Source organism: Varanus komodoensis, unplaced genomic scaffold (genome assembly GCF_004798865.1).
Source record: "Varanus komodoensis strain SLA01 unplaced genomic scaffold, ASM479886v1 scaffold13_1, whole genome shotgun sequence".
Lineage (NCBI taxonomy): Eukaryota > Metazoa > Chordata > Lepidosauria > Squamata > Varanidae > Varanus > Varanus komodoensis.
In genome coordinates, this window is record NW_025335408.1 from 3,993,513 (window position 1) to 4,012,373 (window position 18,861).

The 18,861-nt window shown below is 42.1% G+C and overlaps 1 protein-coding gene across 1 annotated transcript; it reads left to right on the forward strand.

Annotated features, from left to right (window-relative positions):
* The first annotated feature begins 1,796 nt into the window (after positions 1–1,796).
* On the forward strand, positions 1,797–18,391 carry DBX2 (developing brain homeobox 2). Its single transcript, XM_044423100.1, has 4 exons — positions 1,797–2,142; positions 11,098–11,193; positions 16,750–16,931; positions 17,956–18,391. Exons 1-4 carry the CDS (start codon positions 1,797–1,799, stop codon positions 18,271–18,273), a joined length of 942 nt encoding a protein of 313 aa, XP_044279035.1. The 3' UTR covers positions 18,274–18,391.
* Positions 18,392–18,861: the final 470 nt, after the last annotated feature.

Consider the following 18,861-nt stretch of genomic DNA (forward strand, 5'->3'; position numbering starts at 1 on the left):
ATGTTTCTTAAATCTTGGTGTCCAGAACTGGACATAGTATTCCAGATGAGGAACACTGCAACCTGGTGCTCTTGAGACATGCTGGACTGCAACTCCCATCATCCCCAGCCCACCATGCTGATGGGAGTTGCAATCCAGTTCAGCTGAAGGGGTTTGGGAAAAGTTAATTTCCAGATGGACTGGTGAAGGTCGGTATAGGAACCGCATCTCTGAGTGTTCCTTGTGTCAAAGGATGCACTGGGCTGGTGGGGGCAGGCTGGTGGGGCATCTGATAAGGGGAACAGCAGCCTGCTGATGGGTGTGAGTCTGCAGGCTCTGGTGCACCATGACTTTTGGAAAAGGTTTGCCTGGCAACAATGTTGCAGCCTTTTTGGTCTGCTCCAAGGCACTTAATGGCACATGATCGGGGTAATGATGTCGGCTGTTTTATCTCCTTGCAGCTATTTTATTTATTAATTTTAGAAACTTCCAATTGTTTACAGCTTGTTGCCTTGTTGCATGCAGAATGTTGCCTTATTCTTTTATCATCTTGTATTTGTGGGTTACAATTTTTGAAGTCTGCACAGAGGTATTTGGCTGTTGGGCAATATAGAACTGATATGAATAAAAATGTTACATGTGTCATTCGGGGTGGATCACTGCTCATTTTGGGTGTAACTCCATCTTCTTCTCTCCATTTCCTCATTTTTTAAAAACATGCCCCTGAATGTCAGAGGTGGTAGAAGATAAAGGGTTCAGGCCCACAGGACTGGAAAAAAAAAACCATATTTTTAATATATCAAATCTTAGCCCTGTTGGGTTATTCAGCGGCCTATATATTTAAAAATAAATAATTGCATATGCTCTGAAATCTCTCTCTCTGTCTGAGTCTGTGTCTTTAAAGGGACCTGTCTCCTAGGACACCACTACTTGGAAAAAAAGGGATCAGTGAACAGGAGAAAAGAGATGAGATTCCAGAAAAAAACGCAAGCAGAAAGATTCAAGGAGAAGGGAGCAGGTGGTGAAGCGCCTGTGGGCAAAAAGCCAGCTAATCCAGGGCAGCAGATGCAAGAGTACCTCCGTCCTTTATCCACCCAAGTGCTCATGGCCAGCAAACCGCGGGTGGCGGGGGAGGCGGCAGCTGGCTTCCCAGAGATCCGGGGCTCGAGGAAAGATTCGGGGCTCCAGCCCTAATGGGCGTCTTCTTAAACCCGCGCCTGCTGGCGTTTAAGCACGTGGCGCCAGAAGCAACCCTTCCAAGCGGCGGCACCTTGGAGGAGTCTGCATCCTGGCCATGGAGGAGTGGGGCGGTGGACATTCTGGGGGAAGCCAGGCGTTATAAAGCCTCGTACGGCACTTCTCGGCTGTGCCAATAAGGAAGGGCGAACGAGACGGCAGGAACTGGGAACCCGGGAGCCAACTTCAGTCGCGGCCAGGGGAACAGGGAGGGATCCAATGGTTTTTAGGGCGATGGGTGGCCATCCAATGGCGGAGGGCGCCCCCGCCCAGCTCCTCGCAAACACCCGCGCCTCGTATTGTCGCCCTTGTCCATCACTCCTTAAGTCTAGTTGACATAATTAATGAGGCTGGACACACCTTCCAGCCCGTAAGAAACCCTCGCCGGGCTCCAGCGAGGACCCTCGGATCGCGCAGAGGCGCCGAGGCACTCGACGGCGGCAGCCCGCCGGGCGGGCCAGGAGCGGAGAGGGGTGCTGCGGGGGCCTCCCCGGCCAAGGACCTCGGAGCGGGCGACCCCCCGTCGATGCGAGTCCGGGCCAGCTCCTCGGACGCGCCGGCCAGGTCGGCCCTCCCCGGCTATGCTCCCCAGCGCCCTGACTTGGCACTGCGGGAGCTCCGCGGCGCTGCTCAGCTTGCCCGCGGCGCCGGGATTTGGCACGCTGGGCAAAAGTTTCCTGATCGAGAACTTGCTGCGGGCCGGCGGAGCCCCGCCGCCGCAAGCCGCGCACAGCCTGCCCGCCACTCCCATCCCGCTCAAGCTGTGCCCCGCGGCGGCGGCGGCGGCGGCGGAGCAAGTCAGTCCGCCCGGAGGAGCCTTTCCGAGCCGCGGCTGGCCCTTCCAGGCGTTCCGCCCCCCATCGGCAGCGGACGGCAGCGGCAGGGCTCCGGCGGACAGAGAAGCTCCTTTCCAGCCAGCAGCCACAGGTGAGCCAATCATCCCCTGCTCCAGGAGCCTGGCCCCGCTCCCGCTCCCACGCGCCGGGGCCGTAGCGCAAGGTGCGCCCGACGCTTCTCCGGGTCTGATCTCTTTCACGGTCCACGCGAGGCCTCCGGGCTTCCCTCGTCTTCCTTTGCGCAAACCCCGTTTACGCACAGGCGGACTTCCTTGCGCCTGCCCCTGCTTAGCCACGTGGCAGAGCCCGCCTCAGGTAATCAGAACTGAAACCGCTCCCTGCTCGTGATAAGATTAGGTGCTCAGCTGCACGCGTGAACTTGCGCGCCGAGAAGAAGGGCCTTGCCTTTTTAACCAGTCCTCTCGGAAGCGCCATAGGGTGGTTCGTCAGATGTGCCATGGACGAGGGGGCATATGACCTGGAACGAATCCAGACTCCTAATCAGCTCGGCCCAGGAGTGGTAAAGGCGGGCCAGTCCTGTCCCTTTCCGTCATAGGGGAGTCTAACCACATTAGTGCACATTGGGAGTTACAGCCCAACAGGTCTGGAAGACTTGCTCTTGATATATAGGCCCTCTGTGGAATCGCCTTCATACCTGTGGAAAAGCCGTCATCTGTTGCCAAAATCTCCCCCATCTTGGTGCAGTTTTCATATTCAAATGATCTTGGATTGGCCGCAAGACAAGTTGAATTACTGGAGTTGCTTCTTGATTGATGGCCTTCTGTGCTCTCAGTCTATAAGGCTTAAATTGATTACAGATGTAAACGCTTTGGAATTTTAATTATTATTGATAGATATGCTGGACATTTTATAGCACTTGAAAGTGCTTTATATACTTTGTCTTGCCTTTTCTTAATTAATAAAGTGTAATTAATTAGTAATTAAAGACATTACTTATTGATTGCTTAATGAATTAAAATTAAATTAATTTAAATTGTATGCAGAATTTGCACTACTTCAGAGAGGCCAGATGATTAAAAATTTAGTGATTCAAACAGAAAGTGCAAATGATTTCTGCTGATTTCACTCTTACTTATAATTACCCTGCCTGGTGAAGGGTTCTGTGTAACTCAAAAGCTTGCACACTCCTTTAACAAAGGGCTTATTTTTAAAACAATAATAAGGTAACAGTCTATTCCTTTTCCTTAGGGATAGGTTTGAGCAACAATGTATAATACTGTTGTGTGAAAGATATTATTTTCAGTGAAGCTTATGGAAGTGTTATCCAAGCCATAATTGTAGCAGGAAATTCAAATAGTTTATGATCTGAAAAACTGAAGGTGTGACCTGCAGAGTTTGATTTGTCTCTTTTGCTGCACAAATTCCAACTGTGCCAAACAGGAAGCTACTGCAAAGTTTCAAAGAAGTTTGTTTTGCAGTGGAAACTGTGGCAGCAAAGCTGTGTTCTCTCCTACTTTATTAATATTTTGTTTTTCCATCCTGACCAGTACCTACCATGTGATGGCATTAGAAGGGTATTCATTTAAATTTGAAGAAAGCTTGCTTTCTCTCGATTGCAAAGATATGAACTGTGAAGGCCAGAACTTGACAGAAAGGTGAACAGGAATAAAATGCACTTGAGAGTAAAGTCTTAAATTACAGCCTATGAGACTGTGCATTTATCTGGAAGAACTAAATTAGGATTTATTTGTAAGCTTTTGAGAGAATCAAGTGTAACAATTATAGGTCATAACAAAGAGGTCTGTGGCCCAAAGTTCTTAGAATTAATTTCACATACAGTGGCACCTTCTTTCACGTAAATGCATTTATGATAGGCTTACAGGGATGTCCTAAAATATTTTTGCTTCCTGAGGTAAACAGCAAATGGCATCTTCCTTTCCTGCCACCCAGGGCTGACCAGATTATTTTGGTATGTTGAGCCATAAAAACTTACAAGTGCCTCTCCATGGAGTAATAAATAAATAAATAAATGCAACAATGATCAGTTCAATAATGATTTGCTACCCTTTCATGACACCTCAAATCTGCTAGCAGAAGCTGTTGCTGCTCCCCACAGTGTTTAGGCACTTCTGCAATAAGACACCCCTTTCAGAGATGTATCACAGGTAAAAGAGAACATGATGCGGCCAGGTAGCAATGCAGTTGGAAAAGCTGTACCACTGATTTGCCTTTCAGCTGTTAAAGAAGATAAAGCATTAACAATTTGTCTGAATCTCTGTTTCTAAAAGGTAAGGCAACTGTAGGTTAAATCAAGTATGGAGCTGTAAAGAGTTCCCACTTTCTCTGGGAGAGTTTCATTTTAGTGCAGTTTTATATATTTCCACCAGACTGTAGTGGTTGGCCCCTGATGCTCTGTAGCAGCCAGCAGTTCACTGGATGAGACTGAAAATACACTAAGGGCAAAATCCTATGCATATTCAGACAGAAGAAAGCCCTACAGCTGCCAGCATTTCCTCAGACAGCTTGGAAAAACAAAGACAAAAAAATCCATGGTGGTTGGAGAATGTGGAGAGCTGTGAAATCTTTTTTTCTGTCTAAACATGCATCATATTGTACCCTTAATAGCAATTTTAAATCTACAAATGGCCCTGCTTTTTTAAAAGCACTTTACAATCTGCAATCTGCAGCTTATCCCATGGGATTGTTACTGTTCTGCTGCTTTTTGTAGGGTTATTGAAATTGCTTCAGGAGTGTGCTGGAATTATCAGGAGTATGCTCTTTGATTAGATGAAATATCTTGTATACCACCGTGTTTCATGGATTAAATAATTCTGACCTGTTTAGTACTCTCATATCATCCACATCTGTTAAAAGAACTCCATGAAAAAATTATTTAAATAGGACCATCTGCAGTAAAATATGTATTTCAGTTTTTTAAAGCTAATTTAGCTGAATTCATCAAATATATTACAGTGTAATGATCCATACTGTCTCTGTTTGTGTTATGCATTCTTTTTGAAAAACAAAATGTGATTGAATTTTGCCATTCAAATTCACCCTGATGAGGTTTTGCTCTGTATTTGGCTAGCTGATTCTAAGCACTTTTACTCTGTGGCAAAGTGATAAGTGGTAACAAGTTCAAGGCGCAATCCTATGTACATTTAAATGCTTTTAAATGTTTACAGTTTAAAACATTTGTCTACAATTCCTGATGCATGTTTCTGCATAAACGTGCCTGGGATTTTGCCCTTACTTAGTGTTCTTCAGTAACCTGAAACAGTAACTTATGCATACTTATGCAGAAATATGCATGCACCAGATTATGCTTAGTTACTCCTACAATATAAAAATGTAAGAAACATTTATTATATGTATGCATTCTGTTTGTTCTTACAGAAAATGACTCCTAGGGATAAAAGGGTTCATTTCAACTATGGAATGCTTCTGAGCCAGTACAGGAGTCCACTGTGGATTGGAGCCCCTATAATTTTCTTTGATTCCTCCTTGTATTCCCTATGCATGTTTGTTCTCCAGAAACATTTTGGAACAGCAGTTAAGATCATGGCTCTGGGGGGTGCAGAAGGAGCGGAGGGCATCTTCAGAATTACTCCTTGTTCTCCACTGGTGGACGCATCCTTAGCAGATCTCTGCTCAAGGAAAGCTCTCAAGAGTAGCAGATAAGCTGAATCCAGCCCTCTGTGTTTTAATGTTGACATTATTATAATGTAACTTCTAAGAATACTTCTGGTAAGCAGCATTTAATTAGTTCATTGCTTAGAGTGATCAATTAAAGACCCTTTCATTTACTAAATAGGTCTCCCATTTAATTGGAAGGGGCAGGTGGTTTATTTAAAAAAATCAAATACTGGATTTGATCCAAGACTAAATTAGCAGGATATAGTGCTTACTGATATCAATAAGTCCCAAGTCATGAATAATTAATTTAATTGATTTCATTTGTATCCCACATTCTGTTAACCTCCTCTAGATCCACTCTATTGTTTGTGTTCTCGTACTAAGCTACGGTGCACCCCCACGAATGGAGACATCTCTCTAAAGCAATTTCAGTGTGGCCTTAGTAAAACTTGTTGGATAAAAACAAAACCTAGACCACACTGAAAGAGTCCTTTGAAACGTCGGAAGTTTCAATATCTGCTGCAGCCCTGCATAAGCTTCCTTAAAAGCAAACTTCACTAAGATCAGTGGCATTTGCTTTGAAGCAACAGCGCAGTGATAAATTTTGAGGTGAAGGGGCTCCTCATTACAGTCCCAAGCCACATTCCCAAGGGTACTGTAAAAATATAGACATCATAAGAATATATTATCGGTTTGAATATATTATTGGTTCCTCCACAGCTAAGCTAAGCTGTGCATTGCAGCTAAGCTCAGAGGGAATATAGAAGTCTGAATAGGGTGGCGTGTACTGTGTTCATCCGTGTGAATCGGTGGGTCATGTTGCTTTGTGAGCCCTGATTCTACTACACTGCTCTGGAAAAAAAACCCAAAGAATGATTAGGGAGCAAATACTTTGCTTTAACTGGACAGTAGTGTAGTTGGGCACTCTGGACTCAATGATCTTATGGGGTCAATTAGCTCTTTGGATGACAATCTATTTTTCCTAATGTCAAAATGGGTTAAGCTGCCCTGCTGCATTCAGTGGCCCACCTGTTCATTCTACTGACTGAAGTCCTGGGCTTTTCTCTCCAAGTCTGTCTATTGGCACCACCATAACATCTGCTGGAGGACATTCAGAACAGGTCAGAGCTTATAAGCAACAGCTAGCTAAAATGGCTCACAGCCCTTCCCTTAGTTTAAAAAAGATCAATTGTCTGCGTCCTCCCGAATAGGTACCTATCCAGCCCGATAGGTACCCATTCATTAGTATGTCAAGAATGCAGAAGAAAAAAACATCTCTTCAAGTCAGCAAATATAGGGTGAAAAACTTACCTTCATCTGATGTCATTCTGGTTTATGCATGTTGGTGGCTCTCATGCAGTGAAGCTGAAACCCTAACTCCAGTTATATCTGTCTTGGATACAATCCACTGGGAATTGTCATCTGCTTCAAGCCCTTTCCTGGGCTCAGGGGGAGAAATTCTTAATGGATCATATTCTTGAAGAATAATGAATATTGTCTAGTTGAGGAACAATTCACATTATAATCAGTTTCCCAGGCGCTTCCGTTTGTATCACTTTTTTCTCTGGAGGTCTATAATGGCCTAGGCGTGCTCATGATACAGTTGCATTGCTGAAGTTACTTATGTCTGGGACTGGGTACCACCTGCATGCATGGAAGACTGCCGGGGAACCCTATAGAAGAAATAGACATATAATAAAGAATGATGACTTCTGCTTTTCATGGATAGTTATTAATCAAAAGTAGCAGCTGGCATGACAGATCAGCAAAAAATTTAAATTAGTTTAATCCCATGTGACATCTGGACCTGCATAAGCTCCAGTTCAGGTGACATATGGATTTCAGTATCATGTTTACAACAGCTCAGGTGAATATTGCTGAAATCAATATTATAGGCTGTTGATGGGTGGGTGTACCTTCCCTACTGCAGCCTTTCCAAACCTAGGACTCTCCAGTGGTGGTGGATGACAACTCCCATCATCCTTAATCAAGACACATACTGAGAAAGTTCCAGCACATTTACTTCATGCAACAGTTCATGTTCTCCTGCAAAGACTCACTTCAAACTTTGAGACCTATGAGATACACCAGAAGAGAGTTCTTAAACTGTGTATGTCTGGGAGACTTAGAAAATAATTGCTTTTTCATAGTTTTATTTCTGGACCTAACTTTTTCATTTAAAGTGAGGCTTATTATCCTAATTACACATGGAACTGTCTCTTTCTACTTAGTTTACAATAAATGTGTGTGGCCCAAATTTGGATTGGGATCACTGGGCACTGAGAAGAGAGAAGGGATCATTGTGCACTGGGAAGGGAGCCATTTAATTCTCAGAACTTCTGCTGAAAGCAATACAAACATTTTGTTTTGTTTTTAACCCCCACATGTAAGTGGAAGTAAAAGTTTGTCTGTGTTTGGGGTGGAAGGTTGAATCCTTTGATTCCTGGTGTGCAGTAGTCAAATCCAAATTTGGCCATGCAGATTTATTCTGGGATAAAGAGAGGCTTATCTGCATGCTACACAATCAGTATAATGTGTGGTTTGATCCTTAGAGAGCCCAGCTATATTTTCACTGAATCCTTTGGTGGAGCAATTGGAATGCTTTGTCTTGGAGGAGGAGAAAGCTGTTGAGTGGACCATGCAGAGCACGTTGTATCCCTGTGTGGTTAGCAGAGACAGGGATAGAAAAACCACTTGCTTCTTTGCTGACCCACTTGGGAGCATCTGGGCACTGCCCACTCACTTGCCAGGGCGAGTGGGTAGTCAGCCACTTAAAAGGTGAAGTGGAACATTTTGGATGCCCGCCAGAGTGCTGGGCGAAAGAAGGCTATTGTAGGATGGTTTGCGGGAGAAGCTATTCTTCTCCATACCTGTGAGAAGGAAAGCTTTATCTCAGGTGAAATCATGTAGTTTAGCAGATTGGTCTCATCTTAAGGACAATGCATGAAATTAGGTTACAAGCAAGTTACCCAGTGCATTATTATTCTAGTGATTTGGCTGTTTATTGTAGTTTTAAACTCTGCATTAACCCAGGTTCTTTGGGCATTGGTGAAAAGAGATTTCCAAGACATGTTTATTTATATATTTATTTCAATTATCCCTTCCTTATGGAGTCCATGGTGTTCCTTTCTATTTTTACTCATAACAACCATATTGAATAGGGGAGGATAAGAATTGATGACCGGCCCAAAGACACCCAGTGAGATTCATAGATGAGTAGAGGCTGGAATCTGGATCTCCCAAGTCCCAGTTGAAAACTGTAACCACTATACCACATTGCTCTTGTTGGTGAAGGACAGTGAAAGGAAGCCCTTTGGAATCTTGCTGGCACCTGGAGTTCTGGGTCATGCGGAGTGGTGATACAAGAAGATCTTGCTCAGCACCCCATGGTGTGACCAGATGGGCTGCAAGAAGGCCACAAACTGCTTCCAGTTCAGGGTAGGATCAGATTCCTCCTTAAATAAATGCTAGGAGAAAGTCACAACTTGCATCCTACCTTAGCGATTTCCTACACAGGTGCCCATTTGCACTACAGATCTCTTGTACAGGCTAATAACTGTATAGCCCTGGTTTAACAAATCTATGTATCTCACCACCTCATTCGGGTTATGCGTGCAAATGTTATTGCTCCTATCTCATTTCAGCCTTGAACAAGTTCTTTTGTTTTTCTCAGAAATTTGTTATTGCGTCATAAATTATGGGTGGGCACGCAGATGTCTTGCAGATGTTTTGGGTAACTCCCATAAGCCTGGATCACTGGCCATACTCTCCTCATCATGATTCTTGTTTTTCCACAGTGAAACTCAAAGCATCCCAGTTCTGTTTTTCCTCCTGGATAAAAATATGTATGCATTTAGTGTATGTTTTCCCAATTTATAGTTTTTGTGCCTGCGGGACTTGTAGAGTAAAATATCTGGATGGGATATCAAGTTGCTAGCCCTGTTATAAATAACACAATTTCATTTAAGATTTCCTGGAAACTTACATTTATACAATCCTATTTATTATTATTTAAACCACTGAATATTAATTAAAATACTGTTGGCTAATCAGAACAAGTATTGGACTTATCACTTTTTTAATGCACTGTGGCTGCTTTTAAAATTAGATGGAATTATATATAATCATATGTATTAGTGATGGTGATTAGCTGAGTTGACCCTTTTTATGGGCTCCTCCTCCTCTTCTCCTGTTGTGGTTTTAAGCAAATCAGAATGGACTGTTGAACTAAAACTATCTGCCACTTTACTCAATATTTCCTCTTTAGAAAGTTCCTAATGTATCATAGAGTTGCACTTTCTTCTGCGTGTGGTTATTCCAAAACATAACAAAAATATTCCAGCTTTCAGTCCACGTTCTATTTCACAATCTACATCTTAAATTCTAATTATATTTTGTCTCCTAGATGGCCATCAATATACAACACCTAATTCTTTGATCTTGATTGTGTTGATATCAGTATGCTTCTTAAGGGGCTTCTAAACATATGACAGAGGATGAATGCAGCCAGCATTCTGAGAAGATGCTGGTGGGAAATGTTTGATCAGTTAGCTTTCCCATACTACTTTTCAAACTGCTTTTGAAAAGTGGTAAATCAATACAGTGGGGGCAATAATATGCAGAAATATCATGAAAATGCTGCTGTGTGCTTGTAATCACAAGTGTTAATTCTGTTGAGCCTAAGTGTGCTTTTTCAGGAAGTGAGATGAATTGAAGATTTCTGGCCTGGTACCCAGGAAACAGCTGAGCGGAGTTCACTTAAATCTGTCTGCAGCAAGCTATTTGCATGCAACATATCACTGCAGATAGAGTAGTTTTCCAAGTAAGGATAATAGTGCCAAGGAGAATACCTCTTGAGCCACATGGCCAGACACTGCACACAAATGTGAGCAGCCTCTGGCTTCATCTTGATAATGAGTCCTTGTTATTTTAGATATCGATATATGGGATGGATGCATCAGCAACTTTTCTCTAAATTATTGGATTTAAAATATACCTGCTGCATATTACACCCACTGTATATTACAGTAACCAAATGAAGTACCTGATCAAGATTCCCAAAAATCTAAACAGCCTTTAATCCAAGAACAAGGGCTTCAGTAGAGTGTCGTCTGTCTCTTCTGTAGCAAAACCATCAAATTCCTATTTCATATTACGGCTAATGTAGTCCTATCTTCTAGAACCTATTTTAAAGAAGTGTCAGTGATCATTGGACTCAATCTAGGCAACATAATAGCCGGGATGAGCTCAAACTGGTGTTGAAACCAGTTATTGGGTAACAATTCTCAGCAAGTATGAGAGGGATGCTCGCTTATCGTTTTCCGGTGTGGCTATTTAGGCAGAAAATAACACGCTAATATGAAATAAGGTACGATACAGTCACGGTAACATTATGAGATGGCAGGATGAATATCAGCAGCATTCAATGGACTCCACTCTGTGTTTGCAGCCCTTCCGAAGCACTTTTTCCTGAGAGCTCCGCCGGTCTATTCGGCATGCTGTGGTGGGTCCTGTCAACACCCTGCATCCCCCACTGCTTTTCCAAGTAAGTTTTTATGCTTCATCAGTAATGCTTGAGTTATCCTGTAAACCAAAGCAGCAGGATTTAATGTGCTCTGGGAAAAAAAGCTAATTGGTGATGCAATGGCAAGGAGCTAATGCCTCTGTAAAAATCACAGCAGCTCCATTCAGGCGCTTTCCAAAGATTTATCAGACTTCAGTACACTGAGTAATTGTGGTAGATTCTAAATGCCATTGAGCGAAAGGGCCAAGCAAGGAAGGCTTTTGGCTTTTGGATGACTGGAAAAAAGGTCTATCATTTGTTTTCAGGGCCTGAATCAATGCTCATTTGCGAATGGGAAACAAAACAAAACACTAGTCTTTTAAATAGTCCTGTACATATTAATATTCCTTAGGATTTGCAGACAGAAGGGAGAGAACCAGGATTTTGTTTTTTGAAAAGGGACAGCTCATTCTGTATTTTCAATTTTGGAAACCCCTAGAACCATTTTTTTTTTTTTTTTGCATCCCATTGATTTCAAAGGAAGAATAAGACATATGCATACATCTCCCAGTTAAAAGAAATTGGCTGTTATATGTTTGACAGTGGTTGTATTATGACTTTTGTTTCTTTGTTTTTAATTTTGCCATGCATGAAAGTACACAACCCTATATACAAAATTTCAGAAAGCAAAAGTAGCATGTTATATCCATGAATACACATTTTCTGAAAATCAGAAATTAATTCAGCTAATTCAATCCATTCCAGACTTTGCACAGCTATTCCATTTTTGTGGATTTAATGAAGGATCCCCAGCTCTTTGAATTTCTACTTCTACATCATTGCCATGAGTTTAGGTTACCACCCTCTGCATACTCACCTAGGAATGAATTCCACCAAGCCCACTGGAGTTTTCTTCTGCGTAGTCATGTATAGGTTTGGAATACACAAGTAGCCCTTGAATTTCTGTAGATGCAGTTTGGTGCCTTAGCACTATTTTCCATCATTTGAGAGCTTTGAAATGGGGAGAGGTGGGATTCCTTTTGCAATGGTGTTGACAGCGATATTGCATTTATATCCCACATTTTTTCTCTTGTAAGACACCAGTACACCACTCTACTCTCTCTTATGCCAGATTATGACAATCTGCCTTTCATTTCACTACTACAAATGTAAGAAATCTGTCAGTCTGCTGGTTACTGTTAATTATTAAGGATCTATGCCAATACTTTCCCCATTTATTCTCATTCTAAGATGAGTTGTAAGATGTTGGAACAGCACAATCCAACATAGGTAATGCTAAAATCAAATAAAGCAAGGGTGGGCATTTTGGTCATTTTTGGCATCTGGACATTTGTGGCCCCCAGTAGCACCTCCCTTTCATGGTGCCAGAAGTATTTAAAAAATGTGAGCAAGCTAAAATGTGAGCTAAGAGCCCTTCAGTGCTCCATATTAGCTATGGATCTCTCAAAGGGTAAAAGGGGGGTCAAAATGGACACTTTAGATGCCATTTAAAATGATGTTATTGGGGGAGCAGTAGGGAATAGAAGATGAGATGGAAGGCATTTAAAATGTAATGCATGTGAAAAGAAGGTGCTTCCAAAGCACTGCTTTCCTGTGGAACCTTCTCCTAAGCCATTTTTCTTCTGAGGTTTTGTCTGAACCTTAACCAGGGATGCTTGAAGCATTTATCTGCTGTGAATCATGATGTGAATTAATCTGTATCTCCTGGACTAATATGTGGCTCCCACTGTGCTTCTGGTTCAGCTTTTTGCACTTCTCCAAATGCTGCTGTGTAGTTTTTGGCCCAGTAGCCATACAAAAATATATTAAAATGGATATTTCAAGGGAAAAATGGAAATGCAAATTTCATGAAATATGCATCCAGGTATATGTGTTGAAATGCATGTATATGAGGGCGTACTGGTTTTTTCTTTAAAATGTTTTGTAGGTTATTACAGAAATGAGAGTAGATTGATGAATGCATACATGCTAAAGCAGCCTCTTCCAATCTGGTGTCCTCCAAAAGTCCTGGACTACAATACCCAGCATTCCTGATAATTGGCCATGCTGTCTTAAACTAATGGAAGCTGAGTTCCAAGATACCTGGAAGGCAACAGTTTGAGAAAATCTATGCTAAAGCAAAATGCCAGAAATAGGTTGATCGATACATCCCTGTCTCAACACCAAGAGCAAAGTAGTGACAAGTGAAAACCACAGATAGAGGAAGGTCTCAGATGTAGCTCCATACTGGGAGCTAAAATGCCCCCAAACTCAAAGCTGTATGAATTCAGCAGTATACACAAGGGGGACTTTTCTACGCAGAGTAGTTGGTTGTTGTATCTTCTTCAGGTTGTATCCAAGGATTGAAATATAGGTGCTATAGGAAGAGCCTTTCCTTTCCTGCTACATAATCTCTAGATGGCGCTCTGCTATAGCTAAAGATTACAAGCAGTTCTTTCCCCTTCAAAAATAATACCCCATTTTCCCCACTCTAAATAGCAACACATGTGCTCTTGAAAAAGGGAAGCAAAAGGTCACAATGACATCTAAAGAATCTGTAGTCAACGATGAGCAAGGAATCACAAGTGCAAAATCAATGCCTCGGGTATAAAAGTTTTCCCTTTTAACATCTGGTCAGGCATCAAATATCACAAAACTTTGTGCCTAATATTTTGTGGGTTTTCATTTGGTCCTTCATGCATTGTTGTTCCTGAATTGTCACCTCATTTTCACTTGAGGTTGTATTTGCTAGGTTGGAACTGCACCTATGTGCTAATAGCAGAACTATTTTGATAATGCCATATTTTTCAAGTCCTTTATTTCTCCAAGTGAGATACCTTAAGATTGGGACAATTTTACCTACCCACACTCACAAAACCCAGAATGACACATGTAAATTGGCTATATGTCAGAGAATGCTATGAGTTTGGCGGGGTGGGGTGGGGTGGGGCGACACTTGGCTCTCTCCGGATGCTGGCCTACAGCTTTTATCATCCTTCAGCAGCAGCTACGTATGCTGGCTATTAGGACTGAAGGGATATGCCACTACCAATTAGCATCTGGTTGTCCATACTTTCCCTACCCCTGGTTAAGGCATCCTAAACCAAACACTTTTATTTTGAAAATAAGGTATATTCCAGTCCTTCACATATTCTGGGGCCATCAATCCCACTGAAGGGAAGAAGTGCCTATTGTTTTAAATTACTTGTGGGCTGCTATTAAGGTAAACTATTCTCAAAGTGACGTATAGGATTAAAAAAACCGAAAGTACACAAGTAGGCAAATTGAATCTACAATTTAGAATATTGAACACTATAAATCAGATTATACCAATAAATCTTGCAGTCCACAGATTATGGGAATTCACAGCAAAATCAGGTGGGTCTTTCTGGAAACCTGTGAAGAAGGGACCTGACAAGCCTTCTGAAAGAATTGTATTCCCAAGGCATCTTTTGAGGGTCAGAAACCAAAATGCTGCCCTCCACGAGTCAGAAAACCATTTCTGGTTCTGAGGAAGCAGAATCATGGTAACAGATGAATGCTGAAATGCTCTAATAAAGATATAAATGAAAGGAGTGGGACCGAAATACATGCTCGGATGTATGAGTGCAAGAATGTCAACTTACCCCAGAGCAGAATTCTTGGCGGTAGTGTCCTTTGTGGTGGGGGTGGGTGGGAGTAGGTTAGTTTGCGAATGTTTCAGAAGACCAGTTGCTAAGCTGAATGATTCTTGACAAGTGAGGCAGCAAATGCTGGCAGTTTAATGAGCTGCGAGTTTCGGAGCACCTCTTTAGGAAGCTGACACTTTCCCACAGAGCGTTTCACATGGGCCCGGCCACCTCACAATGGGCAACAGCGCCATGACCAATCGCCACTTTCACTTTACTCATCCACACGCGACCTCACCACAATTTTTCACTGTGCCGATGAACTTTAGAAACCATCTCCAGCTGAAAAGGCCTGGCCAAGGGTCAGTTGCCCTTTTGTGTAGCCATAAAGGGGTGCTCTGTGCGCTGATCTTTTCTCCTGTCTCACATTCCACAAGAATTTTTTGGACACCATTTAAAGCACTTGACTGAAAAATAAAGCAGTGAATGAAGCTGACTTTTATAGACTCATTCTAGCTCATCTTCCCATATAACCCTGTCTACCTGAAAAGGGATTTAGTGAGTTGAGCTGAGCTCATACAGGGACTCCCTGAATGCACTGGGCCCATTATCAACTGCGGCAATTGTTTATGAACCAGGACTGATACACTACTATTTTGGAAGTGACCTATTAATTGTCCATTTAACTAGAGCGTATTGAATCGCAATGGAAAAATGGAAACCGTGACGAAAGCCTTCGCTCGCTCCTTCAAGGTGGTCTGGGCCACAAAGGCAAATGAAGATTGTTCCACAGATTAAGGAGACATTTATCACCATATACTAGAATACGAAGGAAAGGCTTTTTTCAGAACGTATTTGGTACCATATTAGCGTTTGTGTCAACACACCGCATTACACCCTTCAAGTGTGGAGTTCAACTGGACAGGGCTGCAAACTTGCTGTAGTTCATTGGTCCTGACATGACCATTGTGTTTGGCGGGGAAGCTTATTGCTCTGAAGGAACATTCAGATGAAAACTTTGGTCCTTCTCGGTATTGCTATTAGATTCTTTGTCAGAATGTAAGGCTTCTGTTTACATTGCAATTTTTGCAGCCCCCATTGGTTGAGATCTTCCGTAACCACTTAGAACTTCCCTGTTCCAGCACATAAGATGGTCCCTTTTGCTGGAGCATTTTGAACTGTTCTGAGATTATAGAAATCACCTGATGTGCACAAAGAAAACTGTGATCTGATTTGGATGCTTTTACCAGGCTCATGTGGATGTTCCTCAGCTAAACAGGACCTCAGTTCTCCATGCAAAGGCTTGTATCAGCATTCAGAAGTGATCTAATGGGATGATTCTTGCCCACCCCACCCACAAAAATGGGCAGAAGGGGAGAGTGTGCAAACTGAATAATCAGAGGTGTGCATCTCTGGATGTATGTATCACTCCTTTGTTTAGATTAGGTACAAGTAATCTGGTCTCCTCCAGATGTTTTTGGCTACCACCCTGAGAAGTCTCCGTCATCATGGCCAATGGGGAGTATAGCAACTGTAGTCCAGAAGGTATGGAGGGCCCCCAGATCCTTTCCGCTTGAAGTGGTAGGAAGGCTGCCACTCTTCCACCACATGAGTCAGCATGTTGGCCTCACAATGCTGCAGTCCTATGCACACTTACTTGGATTCAGCTTCTGAGAAAGTGTGTATAGGATTATGTTGTAAATCTCTAAGCTCAGTTCAGATGTGAAAGTGTGTTGTACTTAAAGACAGGTGCACAAACTGCTACTGAACAACAGACGGACTCTAAAGTCCACAAGGGCTCCAAGAGATCACAGTAGTTCTTGTGAAGCACTGGCATTTGCAAAGCATAATTCATAATAAAGGACGAACCATTTAAAACCAATTATTGGGCCTGCGGACTTATAAATTTGATTTCTGATTTTGTTTAAAGCTGTTTAATTGCATAAATAACAACATTGTTGTGGAATGTTATGTATTTGTCTTGTTCCAGGACAGGAAAATGTTCTGCCTCTTTTAACCCAGGATTCCAGATCCCGAAGAGGCATTTTAAGAAGAGCTGTCTTTTCTGAAGATCAGAGAAAAGCATTGGAGAAAATGTTTCAGAAACAGAAATATATCAGCAAAACAGACAGAAAGAAACTGGCCCTTAATCTGGGTCTGAAGGAGTCACAGGTATAGAAAGATCTGGTAGACTTTTCTTGAAGGATGAGGAGTAGAAATTGATTTGCAAGTATATGGGGCAAAAGTAGAATCGGGCACATCAGTCTTGGCAACCTCATTTTGAAGAACTTAATTTCTGGTAATTCTTCAAGATCTGGGAGCATGGTTAGCTAAACTGTGGGAGAAAAAGAGGACAATGCATTTTGTGGGAGGTTTACTTGCCACAAAAGACCATTGAAAGAGGATCATTCATACATCTGAGTTGCACACAGTGGCTTTCCGTAAGTCATCAGAAATGTTCAGCCCTAACTCATTGTTGGCAAGTTGAGTTGGATGGCAACATGCCAGTATGCAGCTTCTTCTAACAAATAATGGCCCCTTTTGCATGGATACCAAAGTTCTCATTAACAGTTGTGTGGCCAGGACATCAAATTTCAGAAAAGGAAGCAACATTCAACCACTGAGAGTCTTATCATGAATTATCATGTAACACAGACTGAGGTCATGTTTGTTCTACATACCAACTTTGATCTCTTGGGTGGCTGAATGTAACTTTCCTCTGAATCCTGGCCACAGATGATCTGAAAAGAGGGGTGACTGAGCCTAACTGCCCAAATGATATTCATTTCCAAATCTCACCTCTTGGTGATTCAAACTTTCACCAAAAATGTTAATCTCTAATTGTCTAAACGTCTTTTTCTGTACTACTGTTTCCTTATTTGAGAATATCCTTAAACTTTTACATTGGCATGAATGTTCGCAAACTTATAGCAATACACTTTTGCCTAGGCTATCCTTTCTCAACCTGCTGTCCTCCAGATTTTTTGGACTTCAACACCCATCAGTCCCAACCAGAATGACCAATGGTCAAAAATGCTAAATACACTTGTGGTGTATTTGGAGGACACAGCATTGGAAAAGGTTTGGTCATGTTAAGAGAGGGGAATGGATAATTTAAGATTACTTAAGAGGTGCATTTTAGGCAGCATTATTTCAAGAAACTAACAACGATAATGTCTCATTAATGCCTTAACAGGTTAAAATCTGGTTTCAAAATCGAAGGATGAAGTGGCGGAACTCCAAGGAAAAAGAAGTGCTTTCAAACCGGTGCCTGCCAGAGGAAGGTCTACAGGAGACTTACCTTTCCAAACCATTGAGTTTTACTTCCCCACCATGTCCTTCATGGGAAATGTCTCAACAACAGTTGAGCCCAAGATGGCAGAATATTCCAGAACATTCAGAGAGACTGAATAGCAGAAGTAGCTTGCGGCCACATTCAAGAGCAAACTTGTCTCATGACACCTTGTATTTGTATAGGAAACAAGTTGCTGCAGAGAAGGCAGTTAAATCCTAAGGGGGGAAACTGATGGAGTAAGGACAGACAGACCATTGACTTCAGGTGACCCTCAGACTAATGGTATCTTAAATGAACACTGAATTAGCTTATATACTTCATCTTTCGCTAAAATAAAACATAACACATTTATTCTGGCAAAAATTAATGGTGTGCAGAAAGTTTCAGTAATCATTCTTCCCTCATGTTCCTTCTGGCTTGAATAATTCTAGTAAGTGAATCAGGAAGGAACCAATGGTAAGTAAACTTGAGCATGAAGAGCTTTCTCTTTCTTCTGCGTCTAATGTGTATGTTTCTCATACATGCGCAAATAGATTTGGTTTTGTTTGCAGTTATCCTTTTCAGACAAATGAATATGTTATGACAATAACCTATTCTTTAATGGTAATAAGGGAAGTGAAAAAACATTTCAGTGTATAATGCTGTGGGTTTGTCATCTGTTTTTCAAAGAGGATAGTGTAAATGATTGTTGGGTTGAGCTGACTTAAGTGTCTATAGAATCATATATCTAGTCTCAGCAGTAAACGCACAGTAAGAGGTTGTTCCAGATGAGCCAGTCAGCAAAGACTGAGGGCCTGTCTAAACTAC

Coding starts and splice junctions, on each gene's coding strand:
- DBX2 (XM_044423100.1), top strand. CDS start 1,797: ATGCTCCCCAGCGCCCTGACTTGGCACTGCGGGAGCTCCGCGGCGCTG. Junction 11,194..16,749: donor ATCCCCCACTGCTTTTCCAA/GTAAGTTTTTAT, acceptor GTCTTGTTCCAG/GACAGGAAAATGTTCTGCCT. Junction 16,932..17,955: donor TGGGTCTGAAGGAGTCACAG/GTATAGAAAGAT, acceptor ATGCCTTAACAG/GTTAAAATCTGGTTTCAAAA.